The 27,181-nt window shown below is 41.5% G+C and overlaps 1 protein-coding gene across 5 annotated transcripts in view; it reads right to left on the bottom strand.

The window, feature by feature from the left end:
- Positions 1-27,181, bottom strand: part of ITPR2 (inositol 1,4,5-trisphosphate receptor type 2) — a 271,778-nt gene that overhangs the window by 62,238 nt on the left and 182,359 nt on the right. For all 5 annotated transcript variants that reach the window (XM_082310914.1, XM_082310915.1, XM_082310916.1 and 2 more), the window contains 8 exons: positions 19,618-19,726; positions 17,773-17,960; positions 16,267-16,450; positions 15,424-15,680; positions 14,291-14,491; positions 12,226-12,336; positions 7,252-7,347; positions 5,901-6,020 (listed from right to left, as the gene is read on the bottom strand). In XM_082310914.1, coding sequence (XP_082167040.1) covers positions 5,901-6,020; positions 7,252-7,347; positions 12,226-12,336; positions 14,291-14,491; positions 15,424-15,680; positions 16,267-16,450; positions 17,773-17,960; positions 19,618-19,726 — 1,266 coding nt within the window. The remainder of the gene's footprint in view (positions 1-5,900; positions 6,021-7,251; positions 7,348-12,225; positions 12,337-14,290; positions 14,492-15,423; positions 15,681-16,266; positions 16,451-17,772; positions 17,961-19,617; positions 19,727-27,181) is intronic.

Here is a 27,181-nt window from a genome sequence, read left to right as displayed (position 1 = left end):
CGACCACAGTCATACTTACTTCATGCAGAATACTGTTTTGTCTGCCTGGGACAACCCAGACAGTTCAGAAAGCTTTAGATGCTCATACTAAAGGAAAAGTTACATGCAGTGATCCTGTCTCACATTTAGAGGCACACATTCACAGTGTTACTTCTTGTGTTCCCCATACGTTAAACCATGGAAAATCTGCTCCCATCACTTTAAGCAAGGCCTTGCCATGGAATTCTTTGTCCTGACTTGAATTATATGCGGGCCAGGACAAATGGATGGGTACGAGAATTCACATTTACTTTATAGTATGTTTTAATAAACATATTCTATTTTATGCATACACACACAAACACTAGGGAAAAGGAGGACCAAGGTCTAAGTTTATCTGTCTAAACGTTAAAATACAGCTAAGTGAAGGAAAGCCAGCAGCTGCTCCAAGCTACACCACCAAAAATAACTACCCACAAAAAACTTAAGCCTCATAATACCTCCCTTACACACATGCACACACTTGTATCCGTTATCTTATGAAAGCTCTTCTTGCCTTAACAATCCATAATATTAGCAGCACAGGAAAGTTTATCTGAAAAATATATGTTAGCATGATCTCTTTAAAAGACTCTTGGAGTACTAATGTGCTCAGTGATTATGCACTTCTCAACTGTACTAGCCAATAAATGCCAATGTCCTCATTAGCAAAGTAACTGGGATTGAGTGAGCATAGGAGGAAACCCAATGTAGCAGTTAAAGCAAAGCACTGGGGATCAAGCAAGCTGTATTTGCTTCCCATGACAGCTAATGACTTGCTCTTTACACCTGCATCTGGCTTGGTGTCTTTACCTGTAACACCAGGTAATACCACCTATTTTAAGAGAGGGGGACAAAAATTAATGAAAGCTTTTAACTGTTCCAAAATCCTATAAAAAGGAAGATTAATTCTTTAAATATTTCTGAAACGACTATTATTATTGTCATTTATTTGTTCCGCTGTAGTATATAAGAGTCCCAGAACCATGTGGTTCTAGGCACAGCATTGATGTGGAAAATGAAGCTGGTCCCAGCCCTTGCTGTACTCAAACCCGACGAAAGATACAGAATGACATGCTAAACAGAAACCCACAGAAAGAAAGGCTTTGTGCTCCTTAGAATTTTACATATTTGGATAGCTACATTTTTTAAAACTGATTTTAGTTTCTCCTTGAATGTATCATATCCAAGTCTCATTAGCAAACCAGTCCTATTTCGGATGTCAAAAATAGCAACTTCAAAAATAGTGTGCAGTGCACCACTACTCCCAACCTATAAATCCATGCCATCAATTATTACCATTTTAGTTGCCTAGTTAGCAAATATTCTTCACGTGTGTACACTAATATGCAATATACTGCATGAAGTAAATATGCAGTAAGACGTTCATTTGATAAAGCTTGCCAAGTTTGATAAATAAATCTTGATTCTGCTATTAATATATTTAATATATTAACAAATATATAAGGCTGAATGACTTATTTTGCTCAGTCCATTTAAAATTAGCACCAGAGAGGAAGGAGTATGACTTACTCATGATGTCCAGTTGCTATACTGTGCTTAGTAGTACCTGCAGCAAGAACCTTACAATTCACAGCAAATCCTGCCTCTTTTCCCTTGGTTTATTTTAAGAACTCATCAATGGAAGAACACCTCCAACTGTGTTAGTATATCAGAAGATAGGCTGGTTCAAGCTTGTGTCCATTTATGCTGTATACCTGCATTGATATCAAGCAGTGTTAATTTCTTCTAACCTTATGGGGTGCAGGAAATGACTTTTCATTAAGCCTTGGTGCTACCAGGAAATTATAAGTAGTTTTGGTACTCCATTGGGATTTAAATAAATTTTTAGCTTAACCTCATAAAAACCTCTTCTATTTACTTGGAGGTTACAAAGATATTGTGGAATTCCAAGACCTACACTCCCTCTCCAGCCAGGCATTTAAGCATATGCTTAAAATTGAGCATTTGAGTAAATATTTCACTTGTCTGAGAGCGTCAGAACACGCATCATGAAAGGGGTGACATGCTAGATCAGTACCTCTATACTCCTGCAACAGCTTTGGGAACCAGATGGAGGAAGTCACAAGGCATTGAAAATTTGAATATTTTGTTACAGTATTACAATTTGCTTCCCACTCCTTCACATCCTTCTAGATCAAGGACAGGTCTACACAGCTCTACAGGCAGATGAAAGTGCATTCTTCCCATGCTGCAACCTGACTAGAAACTACGTAGTTATTTCACGTTCTTCGGAGCCTCATCAATGAAGCCCCTGCTGAAAGATACAGCGTATTAGCTTGGGCTTCATGCCTGATTTAGACAGTTTGCATCTAGCTGAAAAACACAGAGAAACACTCCGAAGTATTTTCTGTTAACAGAAGCACATATATACATGCATGCAAACTACAGGAGCCTGTGGTTATAACCAGTGCCTTATCTTACTTCACAGTAAATGTAAAAGGGTCATGAAGCTCACAGAAATACTACTAACTCCAAGAAAGCTTTTTTTAGTTTACAGACTACTGAAATGCTTTGTTATAAGTAACAGGTAGCAAGCTCAAGCAGTCACCTGAAGAGCCAGAGGATTTCTTTAGCCTTTTATGATTTCTTTTTTTTTGGGTAGCTATTTAAAAACTTGATTCTCCTACACTAATGCTTCTGCACACAAGAGGTGAGTATTAAACTTTATTGTGCTACTATGTCAAAAATCTCTACAGAGACATCACATCAAGATGAAGTCTCTTTGCGGACAGCCTTACTAACTTTGCAAAACAAAGCATAGCCTGCTTTAACAGGATCTTTTAAAAGGACAGCAATAAAAATACCACACCAATTTCTTTTGATAAAGGCTGGAAAAGAAGAGGTGGAAGAGCTGATGGAACTATCCATAACACACCACTGGCATTCACCCGAGACTACAGTAAGAAATTAGCAATGTCAAGATCAAGGCTTGGCTCTGAGCATGACATTTGAACAAGACAAAGAAAACAGAATCTTCTCCATGGATTTTCAAGAGAATTGTGAATGCTCTCTATCTAGCAATAATAGGCTTATTTTTCCAGGATGTGACCTCAAGCACCAGTTTGTGTCACTCTTCCACAAGCAGCTGTAGAAGAGCTACGTCTGGAAGGAGCCCCTACCCCAAAGCCAGGCTGCAGAGTGGGGGTGCAGCTCAGGGTAGTTCCTCATGAATAAGCCAGTTCTGCTTTCTCTCCGTGGCACTCCCTTCTCCTCTCTGCTCATAATACGTCGAATGGGAAAAGTGAGGAGCAGCAGCGTCCAGACAGCCTGGAGTCAGTGCAGGGGAAGCAGCACAGCTATGGCACGTGGCAGGCTGGAGGAGGATGAAGAAATAGGAAAGAAAAGAGGGGACAGAGAGACACGTGGAAGAGACGTGATAACTGTCATGACGTGGCATATTTAACCGTCAGCCTCTTACCGTCACGTCCCAGGCTGCTGTGCCCACACACACCTCTGTGTGTGTGTGTGTGTGCATGTGAGAGATGTACATGTGCGCACATGTACTTGCATACATGTGCTTGCATAGGCATTTGGGGTAGGGGTTGGGAGGCTGTAAAGGAGATTTAGTAACAGAAATCTCAGCCTTGCTTGTGACATATTTATAACTTTCTATGCACTGTGGGTCAAACATTTACAAGAATGCCTTTTGCTTCTGGTAAAATCAACCACAGGAAGGGCAAGGAAGGATGTAGTGGTGGCAAAATGCAGAACCCACCATTGCCCTGAAGAGTGCAACGACAAAAACTGAAAGTCTGAACTCCCCAAAATAAACTGTCTGTGTTTGAGGGCTGTAACAGCAAAAAGAGGAACTCTTGGTGTTTATTCTGCTATTACAGAGGGACCAAAAAAGCTGTAACTAGAGCAAGTGGTCACAAGCAAGTGTCAGGAAAGTGACTGAAGAGCCACACTGGTTGTAGAAGAAAATAAGTCAGATGAACTGTGAAACTGTAAGGAGTACAGCAAAGAAATATTATGTAAATCAGGTCAGCTAAGCCAAGTTGAAGGCCCAGCCACCAAAAAGCCTCTTCAACATAGCAAAGCTAAGAGGGTGTTTGGAGAGTGGAGCCAGCAAAGGAACCCAGCAACAATGGCCTTACTGAGGAGGGACCATGCGTGTATCCTGCCCATCCCAGGGTGAGCAAAAGGGCACACATGGAAAGACTCTGGGGTCAAAGATCAGCAGTCCTGTGCCAAGAATCGTAACTTTTCATTAGCGGAGGAGAGAGAAAGGACACAGATTGCCTGCCCTTCCATTGTTTTGTTTTGATATGGGGCTTGACATGGGTGCAAAGCTATTGTAAGCAGACACATGTACTGTGTCACAGAAATGCAAGGAGAGGAAAACAGTCTTTTTTTTTTTTGTAAAAAAGATGGATATTTTTACAGCATACAGAGCCAATCATGCCATTTAATTCTACAGAACAGGAAGGAGCTCAGTAAATTGCTGTAAAAATATCCAGCCTTATGCAACCATAATGCCAACTACAGATAAGGCATTTGGAATAGCTGTGGAGTGGCATCATGCACCTCCCCAGCACCCTGAATATGTACCTAGGGACAGAGATTAATCTACACCTCAGCTAGCTAGCGTACCCTTGGTAGTGACCTCTTTTGTAAAATAACCCCAGCAGTCACTTCATATATAGTTTTAGGCATATATTCTACTCCCCAAAACTTATCTTCTGTTGTCACAAACTCTGTTAAGTCACTTAACACAAACTGTAGGCAGAAGACATAAAATACCAACATTTTGATTTGGCAGGCATTTAAATTTTCATTATAAGCATTTGTACAAGGAGTAAATAGTCATACAAAGTAAGGACCTACAGATGTTTTCTAAAAATTCTATCATCTTTGATGGGTATCTTATGTACAGTCCTACATACAGCACAAGAGCAGAACACAGTCAACCACAAGAACATAATAACAAGACTTACTTATTTAAATGTGCTGCAAGCACGCGAGCATAACTCAGTAGCTGGTTTTGTATTCCTTGCTTGAAAGAAACATTGCGTAATACTACTGTAACTGTAGATTGCTTTCTTTTCTTTTTCCATTGAGTATTCAATTCCTAACAACACTTAATAAGCATATGTAGAACACTCCCTATCCCCATCTGTTTATTGCTTCTTACTTAGTAAAAACATTTTTAAAAAATTTGGCCCTTACATGAAATACCAAATGCTATCATTTATGATACAGTCAAGAAATGTGTGGTCTTTACTTTTCTAATTTAAAAAATCTTTTCAGTACTCTTAACATAATTGAAAGATAAACTATTTTTTATACCAACTGCTCTGAAGAATTAATATCCCATTAAATAGAAACCTTCAGTGTACATTCTATCTTTACCAGTAGAGAAGCAAAAATGATCTGAAAAAGCCTGAGGGCACTACAACATAATCCGAAAGGAAAAAACAGTAAGGCCCAATTATTCTTATTGGCTAGCTAATATATCTAAAATAATAGGAATCTTCTCAATCCAAGTTCACTTGGTATCACAACTGAAGCTAATATTTAAAATACACCAATAATGATAACGTGATTTATGTTTTGATTGATATAAATGAGCTGTTAATGTTAAAAGAAAAGAAAGCTAAGTGGACATTAACTGCTTTGCTATACATCATTATTTCACACAAATAGAGCCTACCGAATCCCGTAGAGTGTCTACTCACACAGTGAGACTGCTTACTTGTCCTGCTCTCAGCATCTTTCCAGATAAAGTCATGTTGTACACAAGCATGAGCCAGAAATCACATGAAAGGAAAACTCCCCTTTTTGATCAGACGGGTTTTGTGGGGAGTTTAATCACGTAACTCTTTTCTGGAAGCAGTCACACAAGAAATAAGACATACCTGATGCGCCAAAATATAGATATTATGGCCAACATCTTTTGGGGAGATGCCATCATCTCCATTCTCCTCTTCATGGTCACATTCGAGGCCTTGGTTATATGCATTCTTCATCACATCCACCTGTAATACAAACCCAACCAAGGAAAGATGAAATAACTGTCATTCTCAGGCAAAAAGCACCAAACACTGTGTTTGAACACGCACGCTTTGTTCAGCTCAAGCCTGGATGGGTGCCCTGCAGTCCTGCAAGAAAAGCGAGCAGTCTGAGAAACACTTTCTGAATAAAGACAAGCTTCAAGTATTTATGAAGCCCCAAACTGCTACATTTCTCATCAGCAAAACTTCTGCAGCCACGAGAAAGGAACAGGGATGCTGAGCCTTTCTGAACAGGTATTTTCACAAATGCTTTTAAAGACACATCTACAGATACGACAGGTAGAGTCTGGCGGCACCTAAGAGTGCAGCCATGATCTCTCTCTGGCTAGAGCTGGCTGCGAGGTCACTCAGCGTTCTCCGCAGAGTTTAACATAAAAAAACCACTAAACCGAAGAGAAGAGAAAGATACAGATATGGGCAGGGTGCTGGGGTAATTCCAAAATACTCAAAACCCTCTTACAGGACCTCTTACCTGGGGGGGAAATTCTATATTCCCCATGCAGGGCCTGATCCTGCAGTTGTACCCTAGGGACGGCCTCATCATGCTGACATGGCGATGACTCCCCAAAACCAGCAGGCCACTGGGCTCTGCCCAAGTGCAGGGGCTGATGCACACAGATCTCCCCCCAAAACAGGTTTTTCAGTCACTGCTGTTACATGGTCAATTGGATTGGAAACAATTTCTCCAGACTTACAATCTATTTAAAATTCCTGGAGACCTATACAAGTATCACGGTTGTTCCAAAATACAGCAACAACTGCTTGTAACTGTCTGTTTGCTCATGAGACATATATATATATAACATACAACAGACATACATATAATACATACAATACATACATAATATATCTACACACATACTTCTGTTAGCACTGTTTCACAAACTGTACAAGCTTAATTTCCCAGCCCCTGACAAAGTGTACTTGAAGAGAGTCTACCAGAGTATGATAATTTAGTTAGGAAACAATTACAGAAAAGTGCTTGGAACGGATAAAAATAATGAAGTCGTAAAGACTGAAATCATGCATGCTTGATCCTTTTAAAGTACTTTTTGTGAATTAGTACTATCCTGATACATTGTGTCACTATATGCTGCCAACACTTTTCAGCTTAGATGCAGAAGATTTTAAAAATGTTTTAATGACAGATATTTTTTCAGCCAAAAGATTTATGAATATTCAGAAGTTTTCTCACCAGTTCCCTTGGTCTCATGTTGAAAAGGATTCTTTCCGCATTCTCACTGTCATGCCTGCTTTCCATAATAGCCAGCAAAAGCTTGGAGGCATTGTTCTAAAGATACAAAACCAAGTTAATGCAAATTTTAAAATCTATTTCATGGATTAATGACCCTTGCATTTGTTTTAATTGAGATTACGAGGACCACTTTTTTAGTGGATAAGATTTTAAACTACTCGCATCTTTTATTTTACTGACATATTTAATAGGGTTTTTCTCCCATTTTAATGTCAGCGTACTGTAAGGCTAACTAACCCTACACGCTAGACATGCTATACGCAGAAGAAGTATTTTAAATATTGAAAAATATTTGAGTTAAATACAGACCCTTGTTCTATACCGTGCACAAGAAACGAAATCCCATTTCCTTTTCTTATTGCCCACCTAGCAATTTTTGCCATGGTTTTCTGTTAAGACAATACTCCACAGAGGTAATTACAAAATTTATTACACGGAAGGTTTCCTCATTCAGTCAGGTTTCCTTCCCCTTTGGTTTTTATAAAGTCCGACTGGTTATTATTTGAAAGGCTATAAAATAAACTGTTTTCATACATTCCTGGAATTTTGTTTCACTACCAAATATTCCTGGGGGAGCGTATAGATATTCTTTGCTTTGTCAACTGGCTGCTTTCCACCGAGACCTCTCCCAAGGATTAAACAGCATGAGCTTTAGCAGCAGTAACCCAGTAGTGCCTTGAACTTTTGAGACCTGTCTTACTTCCAGTTAAATCAGATGTTGTGAACTGGAGAGGAAGAATGGTTTTGGAGGTTTGACTGCTTTCTGGCAGAGCGTGGTTGCCTTGGTTCACCTGCCACAGCATCCCCTCATCATCCACCATTACAGACCGAGCTGTGTGAATACTTGGAAGTAGACCGCAGTCCAATGATACAGGTAGGGGCCAGTAAAACTCTGAACCATCACGCAACCTCATTCTCAGCTGCTTATTGCCAGATCTCAGCGATTCAAATTGAGATTTCTCACAGCAAGGGTGTGCCTCAGACAATTAGCATGGGCAGTTTTGGAGGAAAAGGGCTCAGCTGCCTTAGGGACTGAGGCAAAAAGAAAGATGTTCTTTTCTGCATGTTCAAGCAACTTCTGCTTTAAGCACCCTTTGTTTCTCCAAGTTTTGATAGCAGAGCTGAAAATCTGGAGCACTAGAGGCCAAGATAACACAGTCACACAAGTTGTAGTCCCCAGGGAAACCCAGCCAAATTTGTTCAACTCATAAGCATTTTTTAAATTACAATTTGAATACTATACTGTAGAAATGTGCTAGTTTCACAGCTAAAAGCCCACAGAGTTTCTTCTTGGGGGGCACAGGATCACAAAACCATGCAGGCTGGATCACAAAATCAGGCCTTTGAGACTCTCCTCTGGACTGATCTTTCAGCAGTCCCACCCCCTGCTCAAAGTAGGTTGCTCAGGGCTGTGTCAAGCTGAGGTTTGAACATCTCCAACTGGCGGACTGTAGGATGAGAAGTCAGCCACAGAAAGAAGGGATAGATGGAAGGAGGGTAGATTAATAGAATGAGGATTTATACATGACTGGGGAACTAGGACCTTCTGGGAGAGGAGACTGGGAGTTGAGCTGAGAAGCCAGGAGAGAGGTGCCTGGGCTTGCCAACACAAGAATGAGATAAGGACAAAGAACAACAGATGAGAAGAAAAGAGCAGACTGGGACTGGCTGAAGGAGAACGGGACTCCATATGAATTTTTCCATAGCTCCCCTTTCCTTTTGCTCCAAAATCAAATCAGGACCATCCATTGGAAAGATCTAGTCAGACTCTTTACCTTGCAACCTACATTGCAGAAGTTTAATGTGCACAGTGAATGAACCCAGGTGAAGGGAAAGGATAGCATTTTGATTAAGGCTCCTAACAGGGTGCAGCTCTGAAGAACTGGATGCTCCTTCTTCTGCTGCAGTTTCCCTTACAGTGGTGATCAAGTCAGTTGTGGCAGCATTGGTAGGATCTCAAACTGAGGAGGACGGAGGGCAACAAGACAGGCTGCCAGGTAGCTTGAGAAGGAAGGGGAGGAAACAGTGGAAGAAGGCACCAGTCTACTCACTCATAGGTGAGGAGGACTTTGAAGCCATTTCCCAGAGCAGACAACCCTGGGGATGGGGAGAAGCCTGCTGCAGTGAGAAAACGTAGAGGGTGGGTAGGACTTTGTGTCATCAACAGCCAACTTCTTGCTACTGAGTCAGCAAAAGTAGCATACCATAGCCTAGAATTACAGCAGTCAGGCTCATCCTCCAGTTTTTTTTTCTCTCTGATCGCTTGCACCTGATGTTGAGATGCTCATTTGACTACCTGTTCTTCATTTTCTGCATGCTTTGAGACCCTAGGATCTGATTTCCACTCCCAGATATCAATGAGGAAAAAGAGGTCCATTACTTGGAACATACAGTATAAAGCTCTTCATAACACATTAGTACTGTGAAATGTCAGTCAGGTGCTACAAACAGGACAGCCCGAAGTACTTCTGCCCTTCATTTCTCTTTACCTGGGTTCCCATCTCATCTCCTCATAAGAATTTTTGAAAAATAAATTGTGTCAAGCAACTAGATACAGTGGAGTAAGGTGCTATGACAAAAGCCAAAAAGACACTTGTATTAGACTCTCTCTACACTTAAGACTGATAACATCTCTTCATCCTCTCACTATAAAGAGTGGCAGATATTGAGGTCATACTGTGTGCCACGGCTTAAATCCTAGTCAGTAAGGAAGGCCGGGGGTCATACTCAAAATAACAAGAGGCAGAACAGAACATTGGCCATCTGTGCACTTAATGAACACTGTCTACCCTGCTCACTAAATGATTTGGGAGTCCAGCGGAAAATATAATCCACGAAGATGTAATTAAATACCACATCACAAACTATGTGCAAAACAAGCTAAATTAAGATGGCAGGGGAAAATAGAATTCGGCATTGCCTTTGCTTTGGTTGGGGGGTATGAGTTCAACATATAATGTTCCCTGAAAACAGTGCCTGAGCTTGTGTGTATGTGTAAGTGTGTGGGCCTATATACTTTGCATTCTGTACTTTCACTGCAAAATGTATCTATTTACAACTTCAGAGTTGCCTTTGAACACTGACAGATTGTCGATGTTAAACATTACTTGGTCAACTCAGCGCTATATTATTTGGACGTGTTGCCACTCAAAATAAAAACCAGTGACTTCTTAATTTGGATCTAATTCTTGACATCACATCTGTCCCAGCACTGTGTCCAGTTCTGGGCTCCCCAGTACGAGGAAGATATGGACTTACTGGAATGAGTCCAGCAAAAAGCCACAAAGATGATTAAGGGAATGGAGCATTTTTCATGTAAGGAGCGGCTGAGAGCTAGGACTGTTCTGCCTGGAGAAGGAGGATCTTATCAATGCGTATAAATACCTGATGGGAGGGAATGAAGAAGAGGGAGCCAGACTCCTCTCTAGTGCCCAGTGAGAGGACAAGAGGCAACGGACACAAATTAAAACACACATGAAATTCCATCTCAGCACAAGAAAACACTTTTTTACTGTGAGAGTGATCAAACACTGGAATAGGTTGCCAAGTCTCCATCTGTGGAGATATTCAACTGGACACAGTCCTGGGCAACCTGCTCTAGCTGACCCTGCTTGAGCAGAGAGGTTGGACAAGATGATCTCAAGATGTCCCTTCTAACCCAAATGACCCTGTGATTCTGTAAAATCAGAATGATTTCCACAGTTTGAACCTCTGGTATCATTCATCACAATTTTTGCTATTTAAGTAAGAGTAAGGCATATATAGTCTCCTATGAACAGGGCCAAACTGGTCCTTGCAGCAATGTCACTAAACTCCATTTTTGGTTATTACATAGAAAAGATGTTCTACAAACATTTGCCAGCTTCATGATAATAGCAAATCAAAATGGCACTGGAGTTACTGTAGCTAGGTCTTTACAGGGACTGAAATTTGGACTTCAAAAGAACTGTCTGCATGTTCAAAGTTAAATGTCTGCTTAAGTGTTTTGCTTGAGGGGGGCCTGAATTACAATGGCATTCAAAAATCTAATTACAGTTATTAAAATCATGTGTAAAGCACTGTTGATTCAATGTTTCATTGTACATGATATATAGCTATATTAATTATTTTATTAGACATCCATAATGTTGCCAATGTGACACAATGCAGCTACCACAAAGTATTTGCTGGGTTTGGGGAGGAAATAGGCCATCTGCAATGCAAATACTTCATTTGGAAGGCAAGGAAAGGCAATAACCCAAGGCTCCTCCTGGACAAGTTCTACCCTACTTGGCACGCACTATAGCTGCAGAGCTCCCCTCTGCATGCAATGGCACACAGACCAGAGAAACTTATCTACAAGCCTATGCGGCTCTCCAGAGAATACAAAACAAAATTACAAGCCCTCCCACTCTACACTTTGCCCTTCCCCTCAGAGGACACTGAGGAGGGAAATAAAATACAATTTACTTTAATCTTGTTTTCAACTTTATTTGACATTACAGGTCATCTGACATATTATTCTTTTTTGACAACATCTCCTTCTCAAGTAATTTTTTAAGAGTTCCGTATAAACAGAGAATGCTGGACTTGTTACATGTCTGTACCATTGCTATTTGTCAGTCCTGTGAAATTTTATGCCCGCAACATAGACTCTTCATGCTAGCTAGATCGTGTCTGTTTGATAGGATTTTTTTAAAAAAAAAGCTGAGGGCACACTCCCAAACACAACAGTGGGTCAAAAGGCCTCTGGTAGAGGGCCTGATAAGGACTCAGAAGCTGAGCTGAATTCATTTGCAATGTTTGTTTTCAAAGGCTGCTGAGTATATTATGCTACGGTAAGATTAAGTAAATGTCAGGTTGCCTAGAGTTCTTGCATAGGTATGTCTTCTATTATTACTCAAATTTAAATAAACAAATTTACATTTACTGTACCTTTAGCTGAAGCACCAAGTCCATGCAGTATTTGCCAAGAGGGTTTATGTCATTCAAGATGAGTGCAATTATAATATCAATCCCATTAGATTCATGGGTGGCTATGCAAGTCTGCAAAATAAGAGAAGGGAGTCGGGGGGAGGGGGATGGAAGGGGGCGGGGAAAGAGGGAGACGGGATAGATGGAGGGAGGGAGGGAGGGAATACGCACATCAGCAAATTTCCAAAAGAAGGATCCAGAACTTGAAAGACCTTGTAACAGCAATGAACGTCCCAGCCAAAGCAGAGGAGCCTGAAAATGTGCCACAAGAGGTGCTGGGGGAGACTTGTGTAGTACAGAACTAACCCCAACACTGCCAGTAGTGAAGTACACAGCTGGAAAAAAGGTGGTGCAAGCTAGAATATGCTTGCAGTGAATCACGCAGGACTTGGCACCAAGCAGTACAAGTTAGAGACAGCAAGCCCACAGCAGCACTGCCAGATTCAGCCGAACACACATGCAGAGACGTAAAAGACATGCCTGAATGTAGGCGCAATCAAATCTGCACACTCAAATTCTTAATTTGCATTCGGCACCCAGCATTAATATCGCTGTTATAGCATGAATTGTTTGCAAAGATTAAGGTTTTCTACATGCATCTGGACATGTCCTGCACAGAAGGACATTTCTGGACATGGAATTCAAAACTGTAATTATGACCAACGGTACTTCCCAAATGCTTTTACAGTGGGAGTCCCAGACCTTCTAAGCCTTGTACATGTGTCAGTTATACAAAAGCCTATGGTATTTTTTTCTAATAGGTTTCTAGGACAATTGGATAGGAAAAGTTTTCCAGAAAGACAGAGAGAGGGGAAAAAATGAAAACAACAGTGTGGAGCATCTGCCTCTGAAATACACTGAATCAGACTTGCAGTTGGTGTAAACAAGCGTAACTCAAATCCTGAGTGACTTCCCAGCTGGTAGGTCTAAGCAATCAAGTGTAACTAATCATTCCCTTCCATTATCAGTGTTACTCAAGTAAACTTGTTGGAGAACAACTTAACTTGAAACATAGGGTTTGTGTTTTTTTCATCTCCAGTCCTGTAATTACTCTTTTTTTTTTTTTCAGATGTTTTTCCCATCCATTAGTGAATCAAATATCACTGTTTAAAATTTAGTCCACTAAAGGATTTTTGTTTGCTTGTTTTTAAAGTATTAAGTAAAGGCTGTTGATTACCAGCAATGGCAATAGAAGCACTTTGCACTTCATTTGTGCACAATAATGAAGTAGCATTAATACTGCATGTATTTCTTTAGCTATTTCCAGTATCAAGAATAGATTGCCTCTGTAATTTCGCCCACCACAATTTTCCCATTGCTAATCCATAGTAAAAATTCTGAAATTTCATCCACTGTGACAACAATACTACAGTTCTCTTCAGATCAAATATAGCAGCATGCAACTACATTCTCTACCTTCCTATACTGCCTCAGCATGGCACTAAAGAGACATCTACCAAAAGTCACAGCTATGTGACTTAAAGACTGCATCAAGCAAGGCACAGAAGATTAGAAGCATGATCTTTAGTCTTATCCATTTCACTACTAATATCATAATTAAAGATGCTGGTAAGTTGTATAGCAGGATAGTAAGTTAAGCGTTGTGGCAGTTATGTAAATTAAGGAAAGTAAATGTTAGCAACCTACATAAACACCAGCAAAGGCAAAACGTATGAAAATGAAGAAAATAAGATTATGTATGCAATGTACTTCCACAACTGTGACTCAAAATCCAGTCTCACAAAGTGAGGTTTAAGCCATGGACCCACTGACATAAAATATTAAACTCTCTCTGAAAGGACTGGAAACCCTCCATGTAAGCAGACATACTACAGGAAGAGACTACATTGAATTGTGACTTAAAAGGATTGCTCAGGCCTTATGAAAGCTTGAAACATGTTAAGCCTAGTCATAGCAACTACAAGTGAATTTATGTTATTAAGAACACCAAAAGGTTTATGATAAGCACACAGACACCATACATTCAGGTATATTCTTCTGCATCCCGAAGTTATCTGAGCCCTACCTGATTTTCATGGCATGGACCTTGGCAATATTCAGTCAAGCTTTCCAGTGTCTGGTTCACAAGAGCCACATTCCTCTCGTTGATGTAAAGCCCCAGTAAGCCCAGTCCGCCTGTTGTGCTTCCACAGATACAGTCCAAAAACTGAAGGGTCTCACAAACAAGGTTGTAATTTGTTTTATTGTTCTGATGTCTTAAAAAATTCTGGTGGATGGAGAAAAGGAACACCAAAAAAACCCCAACAAATCCCAAGAGAGTTAGAGTCAAGTCAAACACAGAGTCTTTTTCATTAAAATGTTAAAGGGAACAATTTACAACCATATCACCACTGTACCTTAGGTACTGAAGTACACTACACTGTAGAAAATGTATTATGCCTTAGTGCAGCAGTTGAGAACCATTATCTGATTAAATCAGCAGAGAAGGAGGGCATAGGAAACTGAACTTTGCAAACATATGCACTGGCCTTAAATGTCTTATATATGTTCTGCATACCTGCCCCCATCCATCTATCACGACCCTTCTCTTGGAAGCGTGTTGCCCCACAGCTGAGCAGGTATGGTGGCACATTACGACTGCTCCTTGGTGGTGTCAGTGCAGAATGGTAGCTTAGCTCAAACCACCCCCAACACTGCTTTAAGGGAGGCTGCTGGACACAGCACCGAGGTATATCTGCAGAAAATTCATTTTGCAAAGGTTGCTATGGGGACAGTAATTTCTACCAGAGGAACTGACAGCAGGGACACACGTAGCATCTTAAAGCCTTCAATTGTAACACCTAGGGAAAAGAGCAATACCCAAACTTTGCCCAGAAACTTCCTGTGGTCTTCAAGCCTGTGGTAAGTGATCCACTGTTTGTGCACAGAAACCGTACTAACAGGAACATTTAGACACGTCTCAATTCCATGTGCCTATGCTGCAGTCCCCAAGCAATTCTGAGGACATAAACATGAGCTCAACCAGAGCACGCAAGTGGTTCTTGAAAAGGGTTATTTTATCCCTTGGACCAAAAGAACAACAACATTTTAGACACTCCTATTCTGTAACAGGAGCCAGGCACAGGCGTGTTTTTCTTGCCTTATGAAGTTCCAGCTCCTGTAATACTTCTTTGGGAGCTCAGCTCAAAAACACTTTACCTGGAGCTCTCGGTTGTGGTTCTCGCACAACAGCTGAAGGAATCTCAATATTGGCTGCATGATTGCAATGGCAGGGCTCATGATTGCTTCTTCTGCGGACTTCTCTTCTGCATTTGCAGCATCTGTTCCTGAGCCCATAAGATCTATTTCTGGGTCCATTTCTCTTCTATACACAGAGTAAGCCTTGGACGTTGCAGAAGATGCTTCTGTTAACTGTCCTTTCATACCCTCTTTCAGATGCAGGGTTGAATCCTTTACTGAAAAGAAGATAATTTTCCTTCATTTTTTAAACTCTTTCTCCTCATTTGATTAAACAATAAGAAAACAATAATAATGAATGCAACTTTTTCTTTGTTGGTGCCTAACTTTTTGAAGACCTCTAGGCGACTTACAAAGAATATCAAAGCAACATTCATGCAGGGATAACGTGTTCCAAATAAACCACAAACCAGACTGAAACAGAACATTAAAACAAAAAGCCCTACTATTTCTCTCCCATATACAATAAACGATGAGAACAATGGAAGGACCACAGGGTGGGAAATCAGTTCCTGCACTTGCTCTTGTGAAATAGCCCCATTAGCAGCAGCCTCTACTTCTGCTTCTCTAAAAATACGGTTCTATATCTTCTACTGGTGTAAACTGGCATAGCTTCACTGATTTCATCAAAGCTAATTCCTTGTAACCAGCTTAAGAGATGGCCTATAATTTAGAGAAAAACAGGCAAAAGATGCAAATTAGCAATGATTAATATTAAAGCTTATTGATCAGTGCAGCATAGTATCAGTGGTGCAGTACATGCAGTTTGAATATCATGCCTCTTTTACATGGGTGCCTCCTTACCTCTCTTTTTGGGAACAGATATGGTTAGGTCACTATCATCATCTTTCTTTTTGCTCCCCAAATCAATAGTGTTCACTGTCACTGTCGATCGTATCTCCTGCTGAGCAGCTTTCATGTGGTCATACAGGACTTTAAAGAATTTTTCTGACTTTTTTTGCTCCTTCAGTTGCTGGTAAGTCGAATACTGCAAAAAATATATTCTTTAGATATCAACCTTCTAAGGAAAAAGAAATACAAAAATACACTACTTTTTTGTGAAACAAATGGTGAGTAATTACTTCACTTACACAGAAAAAATGTTGGCCACTGCCTGATCAGTTCTTTCACAAAGTGATATACAAGGCTGGTAACAAAGATTGATGATAACATTTTAAAATTTGGATAAAATTATGACCACTGCTATTTGCAATCTTTAAAATGCCACAATATTACACTTGAAGTTAAATTACTTTGTGACACTCTCCATTTCTCCAGGCATTCTAGAGTTACAATAGTCCATCTACAAATAATAGTGAAAAGTAATTCTTACTATGTAACAAGAAGCATGAAACACCTAACGTGTAATATTATAGCTTAGATTATATACATTTTTTGTGCTTCACACAAAATTGGAATTAATATTTTAGCTTATTAAGTCCAGCCCCTTAATATTATTGTCAAGCAGGCTGAGTACCATTTTCAACAGTTTACAGACTCTATCTTAAAGTAAAAGCCTTTTACAGCCCCTAACAATTCATTTCAGAAAGCTGCAACAAAATCTCACTTTAATTTTTTCTAGATACTCTCCAAGGGTCACAGATCATACTATCTTTTTTTACAGAATAAAGATACAGGATGGGATTCCTCTCATTTAACTTTTGTTGTCTTGCAGTGAGGTCTAAGTTGGTTATTTAGGCTCCCTTCACAGGCAATGATGAGATATGGGCAAATGCAGGGAGTAATTCATACCATCTGTCCTTTCTTATGATAACTTTGCTGATCATAGAGTAAGAATAAAGAATCATCTTATTTGGTTAAAGTTGGGTGAGAGAGATAGCATTCACAAAAACTAGAATCTGTACTTTAAAGCAGTTATTTTCTTTTGACTAGGATACTGGTCTTCTCAAATGGCCAGCTTTTCTCTCTTTGAAGATTTCGATAAATGTCCCTAAACATTTCCAGAAAATAACTTAATTTTATTTTATTATAAACTTGAAAGTATTGTAATTTTTAATTTTACAAAGAGAGATATGAAATAACTGGCGATAATGCTCATATGGCAAAGGCCAGATTAAAAGAAGCACTGTGCTACACTGAAAGGGACAGTTGAAAAATGTTGTCTTCTATTGAAGAGTCTACACTATGAGATATTTTATAATAACAGGGCATATTTACATTGGTATTATAGCGATACATATTATAGTGATAAACTTTTCACAGAACTCACAGCAAAAAGGTTCTTTTTATTTGTCTCCAGACTATATGCATTTGAAAATCAATATGTGAATAAGTAAATGAAATGAGTACCTGTGTTTGCGTATTTCCACCTTCAAGCAATGCAATACCAAGCAAAATGCCTTCTGAGAAAATTCTGTCATTTTTGGTGTTTACTATAACATCTATGACTAGTTCTGATGCACCTTCTTTATCCAGAAGGCACTGAATATCAAACATGGTTACCCCAGACTTATCTGACTCTTGTCCTGAAAATCCACCTGCAAATTAGACAAATACATACCATTCATGTTTGTTTCACTTATTTATATGAAAATTAATCTATTAGTAATAATAATTTGTCTTATGCACACAGTAGCAATGTAATAAATTTCATTTTGAAATTCTGTTTGAGGCAAAATTCCCCTTGATACAAACAAGATTTCTGCATGGAACTGCAATGTGGGGCTCTAAGAATAAGAAATAAAACAAAACCCCGAACCACTGTTCGGTCATGATATTCAGACAATAAAGAAGTTGGAAATGACACTGATTTGTCCACCGAACCCCTTTTTTAATTCCACTGCTGCATACGCTAAACTGTGTGTACGGTCAGTGCTCTGAGACCATTTTTAAATCTGCTTTTCAATCTCAGGCCTAATCTATACAAAGACTGCGTACTGGTAAATCCACTCTGGTTATGGGTATGACCTTCTAGCTAAACGCTTTTACCCATGTAACTCCTAGACCATTAACATCACAATGACGTTCTTTAAGAACAGAGACTTGAGTTAATCCAAATTAAAGGCGTGGTTTTAAGGAATTTTGTTAAATTGTAATAGCTCATTAAATCAACCATCTTTTATTATCACAGATTATCATCCTTCCTGCTATACTTACTTTTATACAGACGTAACTGCATCTACTTCATTAGGAAAAATATAGTACTGCTTTAATCAGTCAGTACTGCTTTGATTAAACTGATTAAAATGGTTCAGATTTTATTTGTGATGAAGCCATACACACATACACCCTTTTCAGAGAGAGAACTAAAAAAACAGTAAATTTTTACTCTCCTGTTAGGGAGCAAAATTTGGTGTACAGGATATTAAGACTGTAAACATTTCCAGTGCCTACACTGAAACAGTCAAGGAGGATCAGTTGAGTAACATTTGGAAGCGCCCACAAACCTGGATGCGCCTTTAATATATGCTGAAAATGCAATGGCAAGTATTTTGACCTGGCTCTATATCTAGCTTCTGCCTCATTTCCTATGACATACATTATTTTGGGTTTTCTTAGAAACCACCCTACCATAACTCCCCGTGCCTTCTGTAACAGAATCATACAAAAGATTAGGTTATAAGGGACCTACAGAGATCATCTACTCAAACTTCCTGCTCACAGTAGTTAGAGAAAGTTCATCAGAGTCCTGTCTGGTAAAGTTGTAACAAGAACTGACACATTCTGCAGCCTCTTGGGGAAATCTGTTTCATTGCCTCATCAGTATCTTTGTGAGAAGCTTTTCCTTATATCTTATTTTTTTTCATATATCAATAAAGGACCTGGAATTTCAAAATTTTTTTTAGTTTCCAGAAACAGCAACATCTTTGTTCAAATGTTTTGTACTTTGCTGAATTTCTGGATGTGGATTTACTGGCAAATTAAAATGGTGTTACCAACTGGAACTGAGTTGAATGATTTATTGGGAGACATGGAGAAAGTCCCTGCTTCAGTACCGCCAAATGCACACCAGCCATCTGAGACAAGTGCGTGCAACTTAAAAATAGGACAAGTCTGATACTACCTCTCTTCTAACTGGTTACAGAACATGTTTGACTTATTTACCAACTGAATCCCTGGAGCACTTCCAATGTGCCTATTAGAAAAAATGGTGCTGCTAATTTTGTTCTCTTTAAATGATCTGTGTTGATTTACCTCCCACTTGTGGAGTTTTGCTGTAGCTGGCAGACAGAGGCCCATTCATACCACTTCCATATTCTCCTTTAAAGTAGCGATATAGGAGTATTTTCCTTAAAGTGTTGCCCTTTAAGAGAAAGATAAAAATAGAAGAAATTAGAGTCATGGCCAATTTCCTTTGTTTGAAAAGTAAACTGTTTAACATAGATACATAATTTATTAGGTCTTTCCGTTATAATCAGTAAGCATACAAATAGTAAAGTTGTCCAAAAAACAAACATCTAATGGTCTTATCGAACAGATCTCATGGGAAGAATTCTAAAATACTGTTGTATAAACTTTCTTTGAAGTTTCTTTTAAACTTAATGATTACAAATCAAATACCTCCACCTCAATAATTTTTACTGGCTATCTGTAAGATTTGTATACTGAAACAAATTCTATGAAGAGCCAATGCTCTGCAGCCAGTGTGTCTGTGCCCTGCCATGGCAGTACTTTCTTCCTATTTTCTGCAGCTGAGTAGTATCATTCCCTTTTCTCTGATCTCAGATAATCCAGCTGATCATCTGAAAGAATCACATGAAATATTAAAATATTCTCTGTATCTCCTTGTTTCTTTACTTCCAAAACCACAACCAGTCAGAATTTGCATGCAGCTCTCTGAAGATCTTCCCTTTCATTTTGCGTATGTTCTGCAACACAAGACATGCTGAATTAAGAGTGGGGGTACCAATTACTTGGCATTTTTATTTTGCCTTCAGTCTCCTGGGAACACCTGCAGTCAATACTCAGCTTTACAGAGGCAACAGGTGACACAACAACTTTAGGTGTATGTGTAACCTAAGATTTTATGAAGAGAAAAGAACAGCAAGGTCTCTGATGATTACCACAGAAGGGGAAAAATTGTTCATTTCCACAGCTTGGCAGTAAAATGGGACACTTCTTCCCTACTTTTACTCACCTATTGGTTCTAATGAAAAACAGTTCTTAAAAATACGTGCACCAGAAGCTGTTTCAGTACTGACTGGCCCACCAGCACCTGCACATTAGTGCACCAGTCAACTTTTCAATCAAAACATCTCTGTGGCCACCACAGACAGCACGGAGTGGGGAAGCAAGTCCCAGAAACACCTCAAGAAGCGCTACTCACATTCCCCCGTCTCTGTTAACTTAGCAATATATCCAAGAGCAACCACATGCTACGGTGGGGCTTCACTGCTTCATGGACCTCAAGGACAACGGGCTTGTCCACCTCAAACAAGTGCCAGAATGCAGTATTCGGTATGTGTAGCCTGACAACACCATTCTTTCCTAGTTCTCGTATTTTGATGTTTTCATTTGATAAGTCTATACAGAGTTCCCTCAAACAGCCAACTGCAAGGCCTACAGTAAAATATCAAAAGCCATAAATACAATGGCTGCAAGAAAAATAAAAAGCATCACCTACATGCCTGTGGTGCCAGGGAATTTATTAGGTGGATTTTCCAGGTAAGCTTTAGCCAGCGTGCTCTGTGCCACAGAGGAAGACAAAGAACCAGAAGTCTCTCAGGACCTCACACAGAGACAGATTCCTTCCCAGCCTAGTTTGTGATGGGGTTTAACCCTGCATGCATGGACAAGGAATGCTAACAAAGCTCGTGAGAGATTCTGAGACGGCTAAGACCACCAGCTCCTCCTGTTCAGCAGCCTGTCTCTAGCTGTGACCACATTCCAGTGTCTTAAGAGGAAAGTGAACCTCATTTTCCACATCTCCTGAAGAAGCCACACGTATTATCGAAGAGGAAAAAGCTCCCACCAGAACTGAGAAACATGGACGAAAACCAGGATAAAGTCCCTTTTCAAACTCTCTCAGGCATATGTATCACAGAATCATAAAATCGTATCACACAAATAGGATCATAAAGCCCTTCCTAACTCCAGACTAGGACCCGATCCAGAATGGGCACTGCATTGAGACAAGATCTTTTAATTAGAAAGGCTGGCATTTGCCATACCACTTGATTAACCACTCAGCTTGAGGCAACATCCTCAACCAGCAATCTATGCAGTCTGTTGATGACTAACAGAGCACCATGGTAAATTATATAAACAGTGCAGTCACAGGAAGAAACACCAAAAGCCCTCTCTATATAGTTAAGAATAATACCCGTGGTCACAAGCTTTATTGTTCTATCAAAACAGCCTTTATTTTATCAGGAAGAACGTTTAAGACCATGAAATAGCATTTGACTAATAAACTGAATGATCTAGCACTTGGGTCTTACTGCCTGGAAGTGAGTAACTGTTGGCACATCTCAGATCTTCTTCCTGCCTTGTTACCTTCAAAGACACCAGGAGGAGCAGTGATATGAAGATGCTTCTCCAGCTGGCTATGGAAAGGGGAATCCTGCTCCACCCATATCCGAACTAAGGCACAGACTTCACTTCTTGTCCCAAGGAGCAAGTCTTAATTATTAGGATTCCTGCTCTCTCTCACTCCCTCTCTCAACCTCCCACGAATCCAGACAACACTTACAGTTCTCAGAAGCTAAAGTGTCAAAAGTCAAGGACATCGTGTTTGAAAAGCAAGAATGTGGTAGAACTTCTGCTTTGCCTAACAGCTGTGCCAAAAACACGCCCTCAGACTCAACCCACATATTTGCAAGCTCAGGATCTTCATCCCTTTTGTGATGACCCTGGGCAGCCACACAACTTCCCCAAGTCTTGTGAAATTAGCTGCCACTACAAAGAGCGGAAGAGCCCAGCAGTATGAACTGGAGTTGAGAAATGTGCAAATGCTCACGCAATGAACGCATCAGAAACGCCTGTCACCTCCAGCACGTAACTCATAGAATGACAGAATCACAGAATAGTTTGGGTTGGAAGGGACCCTTAAAGGTCATCTATCCAACCCCCCTGCAATGAGCAGGGACATCTTCAACTAGATCAGGTTGCTCAGAGCCTGTCCTTGAATGTTTCCAAGGATGGGGCACCTACCACCTCTCTGGGCAACCTGTTTCAGTGTTTCACCATCCTCATTGTAAATAAATTCTTCCTCATATCTAGTCTAAATCTACCCTCTTTTAGTTTAAAACCATTACCCCTTGTCCTATTGCAACAGGTCCTGCTAAAATGTTTGTCCCCATCTTTCTTCTAAGCCCCCTTTGAGTACTGAAATGCTGCAATAAGGTCTCCCCGCAGCCTTCTATTCTCCAGGCTGAACAACCTCAACTCAGCCTGTCCTCATAGGAGAGATGTTCCATCCCTCTGATCATTTTTGTGGCCCTCCTCTGGACTCACTCCAACAGGTCCATGCTGAGGGCTCCAGAGCTGGATGCAGTCACTCCAGGTGGGCTCTCACCATAGCAGAGTAGAGAGGCAGAATCACCTCCCTCCACCTGCTGGCCATGCTTCTTTTGATGCAGCCCAGGATACAGTTGGCTTTCTGGGCTGCGAGAGGACATTGTCAACTCATGTCCAGCTTTTCATCCACCAGTACCCCCAAGTCCTTCTCCTCAGGGCTGCTCTCAATCCCTTCATCCCCCAGCCTGTACTGATACCAGGGGTTGCCCCGACCCAGGTGCAGGAGCTTGCACTTGGCCTTGTTGAACTTCATGAGGTTCACACAGGCCCACTTCTCAAGCTTGTCCAGGTCCCTCTGGATGGCATCCCATCCCTCAGGTGCCACAGCTTGGTGTCATCCGCAAACTTGCTGAGGGTGCACTCTATCGCACTATGTCAATATGCCAATTGATGAAGATATTAAACAGTACTGGTCCCAATACGGGCCCCCGAGGGACACCACTTGTCACTGATCTCCATCTGGACATTAAGCCGTTGACCGCTACTCTCTGGATGTGACCATCCAACCAATTCCTCATCCACCGAACACTCCACCCATCAAATCCATATCTCTCCAATTTAGCGGGAAGGATGTTGTGGCACACTGTGTCAAAGGCCTTACAGAAGTCCAGAGAGACAACATCTGTAGCTCTTCCCTTGTCCACTGATGTAGTCACTCCATCATAGGCGGCCACTAGGTTGGTCAGGCAGGACTTGCCCTTGGTGAGGCCGTGCTGGCTGTCTCGAATCACCTCTCTGCCCTCCATGTGCCTTAGCATAGCTTCTAGGAGGATCTGTTCCATGATCTTCCCAGGCACAGAGGTGAGGCTGACAGGTCAGTAGTTCCCAGGGTCCTCCTTTTTACCCTTTTTAAAAATGGGTGCAATGTTTCCCTTTTTCCAGTCCCTGGGGACTTCACCTGACTGCCATGACTTTTCAATTACCATGGAGAGTGGCTTGGCAACTACATCAGCTGATTCCCTCAGGACTCTGGGATGCATCTCATCAGGACCCATAAATTTATGTGTGTTCAGGTTCCTCAAGTGGTCTCGAACCTGATCATCACTTACAGTGGGAGGAACTTTGCTCCCCCAGTCCCTGTCTTGCAGTCCATCCACTCGAGAGGTATGGGAAGAGAGATTGCCAGTGAAGACTGAGGCAAAAAAGTTCTTGAATACCTTAGCCTTCTCATCTGTTGCTACCAGTTTGCCGGTCTTGCTCATCAAGTGAGGTACGCTTTCTTTGACCTTCCTTTTCTGGCTGACATACCTGTAGAAGCCCTTCTTATTCTTTGCATCCCTTGCCAAGTTCAGCTCCAGCTGTGCCTTGGCCTTCCTGACCCCATGCCTACACAACCAGGCATCGTCCCTATACTCTTCCCAGGAATCTGTCCTGCTTCCACTGCCTATGCATTTCCTTCTTGCCCTTTAGTTTGACGAGCAGGTCTCGACTCAGCTATGCCAGTCTCTTGTCTTCCTTTCCTGATTTCTTACACCTGGGGATCGAGAGCTCTTGCGCTCTATGGAAAGTGTCCTTAAAGATCACAGCTGGTGAGTGAGCCAACCAGGGAAGGCACCCCATTGGACCTCTTCTTTGCGAACAGAGAAGGACTGGTGGGTGATGTGACGGTTGGAGGCTGTCTTGGGCATAGCGATCATGAAATGACAGAGTTTTTGATTCTTGGAGAAGTAAGGAGGGGGGTCAGCAGAACTGCTACCTTGGACTTCTGGAGGGCAGACTTTGGCCTGTTTAGGAGCCTGGTTGACAGAGTCCCTTGGGAGGCAGTCCTGAAGGGCAAAGGAGTCCAGGAAGGCTGGACATTCTTCAAGAAGGAAATCTTAAAGGCACAGGAGCAAGCCGTCCCCATGTGCCGAAAGACGAGCTGGCGGGGAAGATGACCAGCCTGGCTGAACAGAGAGCTTTGGCTGGAACTGAGGAAAAAAAGGAGAGTTTATGACCTTTGGAAGAAGGGGCAGGCAACTCAGGAGAACTACAAGGATGTCATGAGGTTATTCGGGGAGAAAATTAGAAGAGCCAAAGCCCAACTGGAACTCAATCTGGCTACTGCCATAAAAGACAAGAAAAAATGTTTCTACAAATACATTAGCAACAAAGGGAGGGCTAAGGAGAATCTCCGTCCTTTATTGGATGCAGGGGGAAACACAGTGACAAAGGATGAGGAAAAGGCTGAGGTACTTAATGCCTTTGCCTCAGTCTTTAATAGTCAGACCAGTTGTTCTCAGGGTACCCATCCCTCTGAGCTGGAAGATGGATGAGGAGCATTCTCCTGGAGAAACTGGCTGCTCGTGGCTTGGACAGGTGTACTCTTTGCTGGGTAAAAAACTGGCTGGATGGCTGGGCCCAAGTTGTTGTAGCGAATGGAGTTAAATTCAGGGTCCTGACTTTACTCTTCGCCTGACCCATATCCCTCAGGACTGTGAACTCTACCAGTGCATGATCACTGCAGCCCAGGCTGCCTCCAATCTTGACATCACTGATTAGTTCACTTGCGTTGGTGACCATCGGGTCCAATATTGCATCCCCTCTGGCAGGGCTGTCTATTACCTGGCTTAAGAAGTTATCCTTAATGCATTCCAGGAGTCTCCTGGATTGCCTACAGCTCACCATGCCACTTCTCCAGCAGATGTGGGGCGGCTGAAGTCCCCCAGCAGGACGACAGCCTGCGAGCGCAATGCCTCCTATAGCTGGAGTAAGAAGGCTTCGTCAACAGGCTCCCCTTGATCAGGCAGCCTGCAGCAAACACCAATCACAACGTTCCCTTTGTTGCCTTGGTCTCTGATTTTTACCCATAAGCTTTCAACCTGCTCGTCACTATTCTTCAGAGACAGCTCTTCACACTCTATCCATTTCTTGACATAGAGGGCAACACCTCCACCCCTCTTTCCTTGCCTGTCCCTTCTCAACAGCCTGTAGCCATCGATAGCCGCACTCCAGTCATGGAATTCGTCCCACCAAGTTTCAGTAATGGCAACTAGGTCATAGCTTTCTAGCAGCACGGTGGCTTCCAGCTCCTGTTTGTTGCCCATGCTGCATGCATTGGTGTAGAGGCACTTCAGCTGGGCTGTCAGCTGTGTCACCTTCTTAGAGGAACACCCTTTAATTCCGTTGAGGTGTTTCACCGGTGTTTCCCTGTTGACTCCGATTACCTCAGGAGCCCCTGGCTCATCTCCGTAAGATTTCAAGTGTGCTGCAGTGTAGCCAGCATGTCTCAGAGCAACAGGCTGAGGGCCCTCACTAGCACCCCATCCCTCAAACCTTGGTGTGTCATCCCACAGCTTGTCACAGGCAAGCCTGATATTATCCCACTCCCCCATCAAGTCTAGTTTAAAGCTCTGTCAATGAGCCCCGCTAGCTTGTGAGCAAAGACACTCTTCCCCCTTTGAGAAAGGTGAATCCCATCTGATGCCAGCAAGCCTGGCGCCGTGTAGACCATCCCGTTATCGAAAAACTGTGTGAGGCACCATGCCAGAAAATGCTGGAAAGACCCTGCTCCCAGGAAAAGTGCCAGTCCTGCTAGTGTAGGTGTCTGGGTATGCTTTTATGGGAATGCCAAAAAACATAGTCAAGAACAGCCCCATCATGTGGACGAGAGAAACTGCTGCCAGGGCAAGTGAGACAGCCATGCCATTGATTTCCTTGTAAACAGTTTCCTAACTTAGTACAGCCACAAAATTAATACTGCCCAAAAGCAAATGATCACAGCAGTAGCATGAATAAGCAGCTTGCAGCAACTATTACTGACGCTCACATTACTGAAGCAGAGGCCAAAAATAAAAGCACACTAGGCAGCACAGTGCTATCCTCCCTGACTAGGTATCTACACGTGGCAGAAGTCCCGACCTTCCAAGCTCAATCTCTCCCCTGATGGCTACAATACACTTTCTTTTATAGCTCTCATTAGGGTATGGAAGTGGCATGTAAACATCACTCAGCTGACTGCAATCCTTCTATAATGGCTAGAACATTGTATAGCTTTGAAAAAAACACAGTGAAACATAACAGTGTTATTGTTACCCATGAATACCACTGTATTGTCTCTAACAAAAGCTAGGATAAAGACAGAGGACACAAGAAAGCAACAACTGGGTATTGTTGTTGCAGTTTTAAATACCTAGCGGTTGACAGACAAAAGTTTCCAATAGGGAAAAATTATTCCAATAGGAACGTGTAGACACAAACAAATTATGCTTTCTCAGTCCGTATTTCATTACACTAGTTGTCTTTAAACTTGATTTAAATG

This window comes from Platalea leucorodia, assembly GCF_965183815.1.
Source record: "Platalea leucorodia genome assembly, chromosome: 4".
Lineage (NCBI taxonomy): Eukaryota > Metazoa > Chordata > Aves > Pelecaniformes > Threskiornithidae > Platalea > Platalea leucorodia.
The sequence above is the reverse complement of the archived record's forward strand: the minus strand, read 5'-3'. Positions and strand labels throughout refer to the sequence as shown.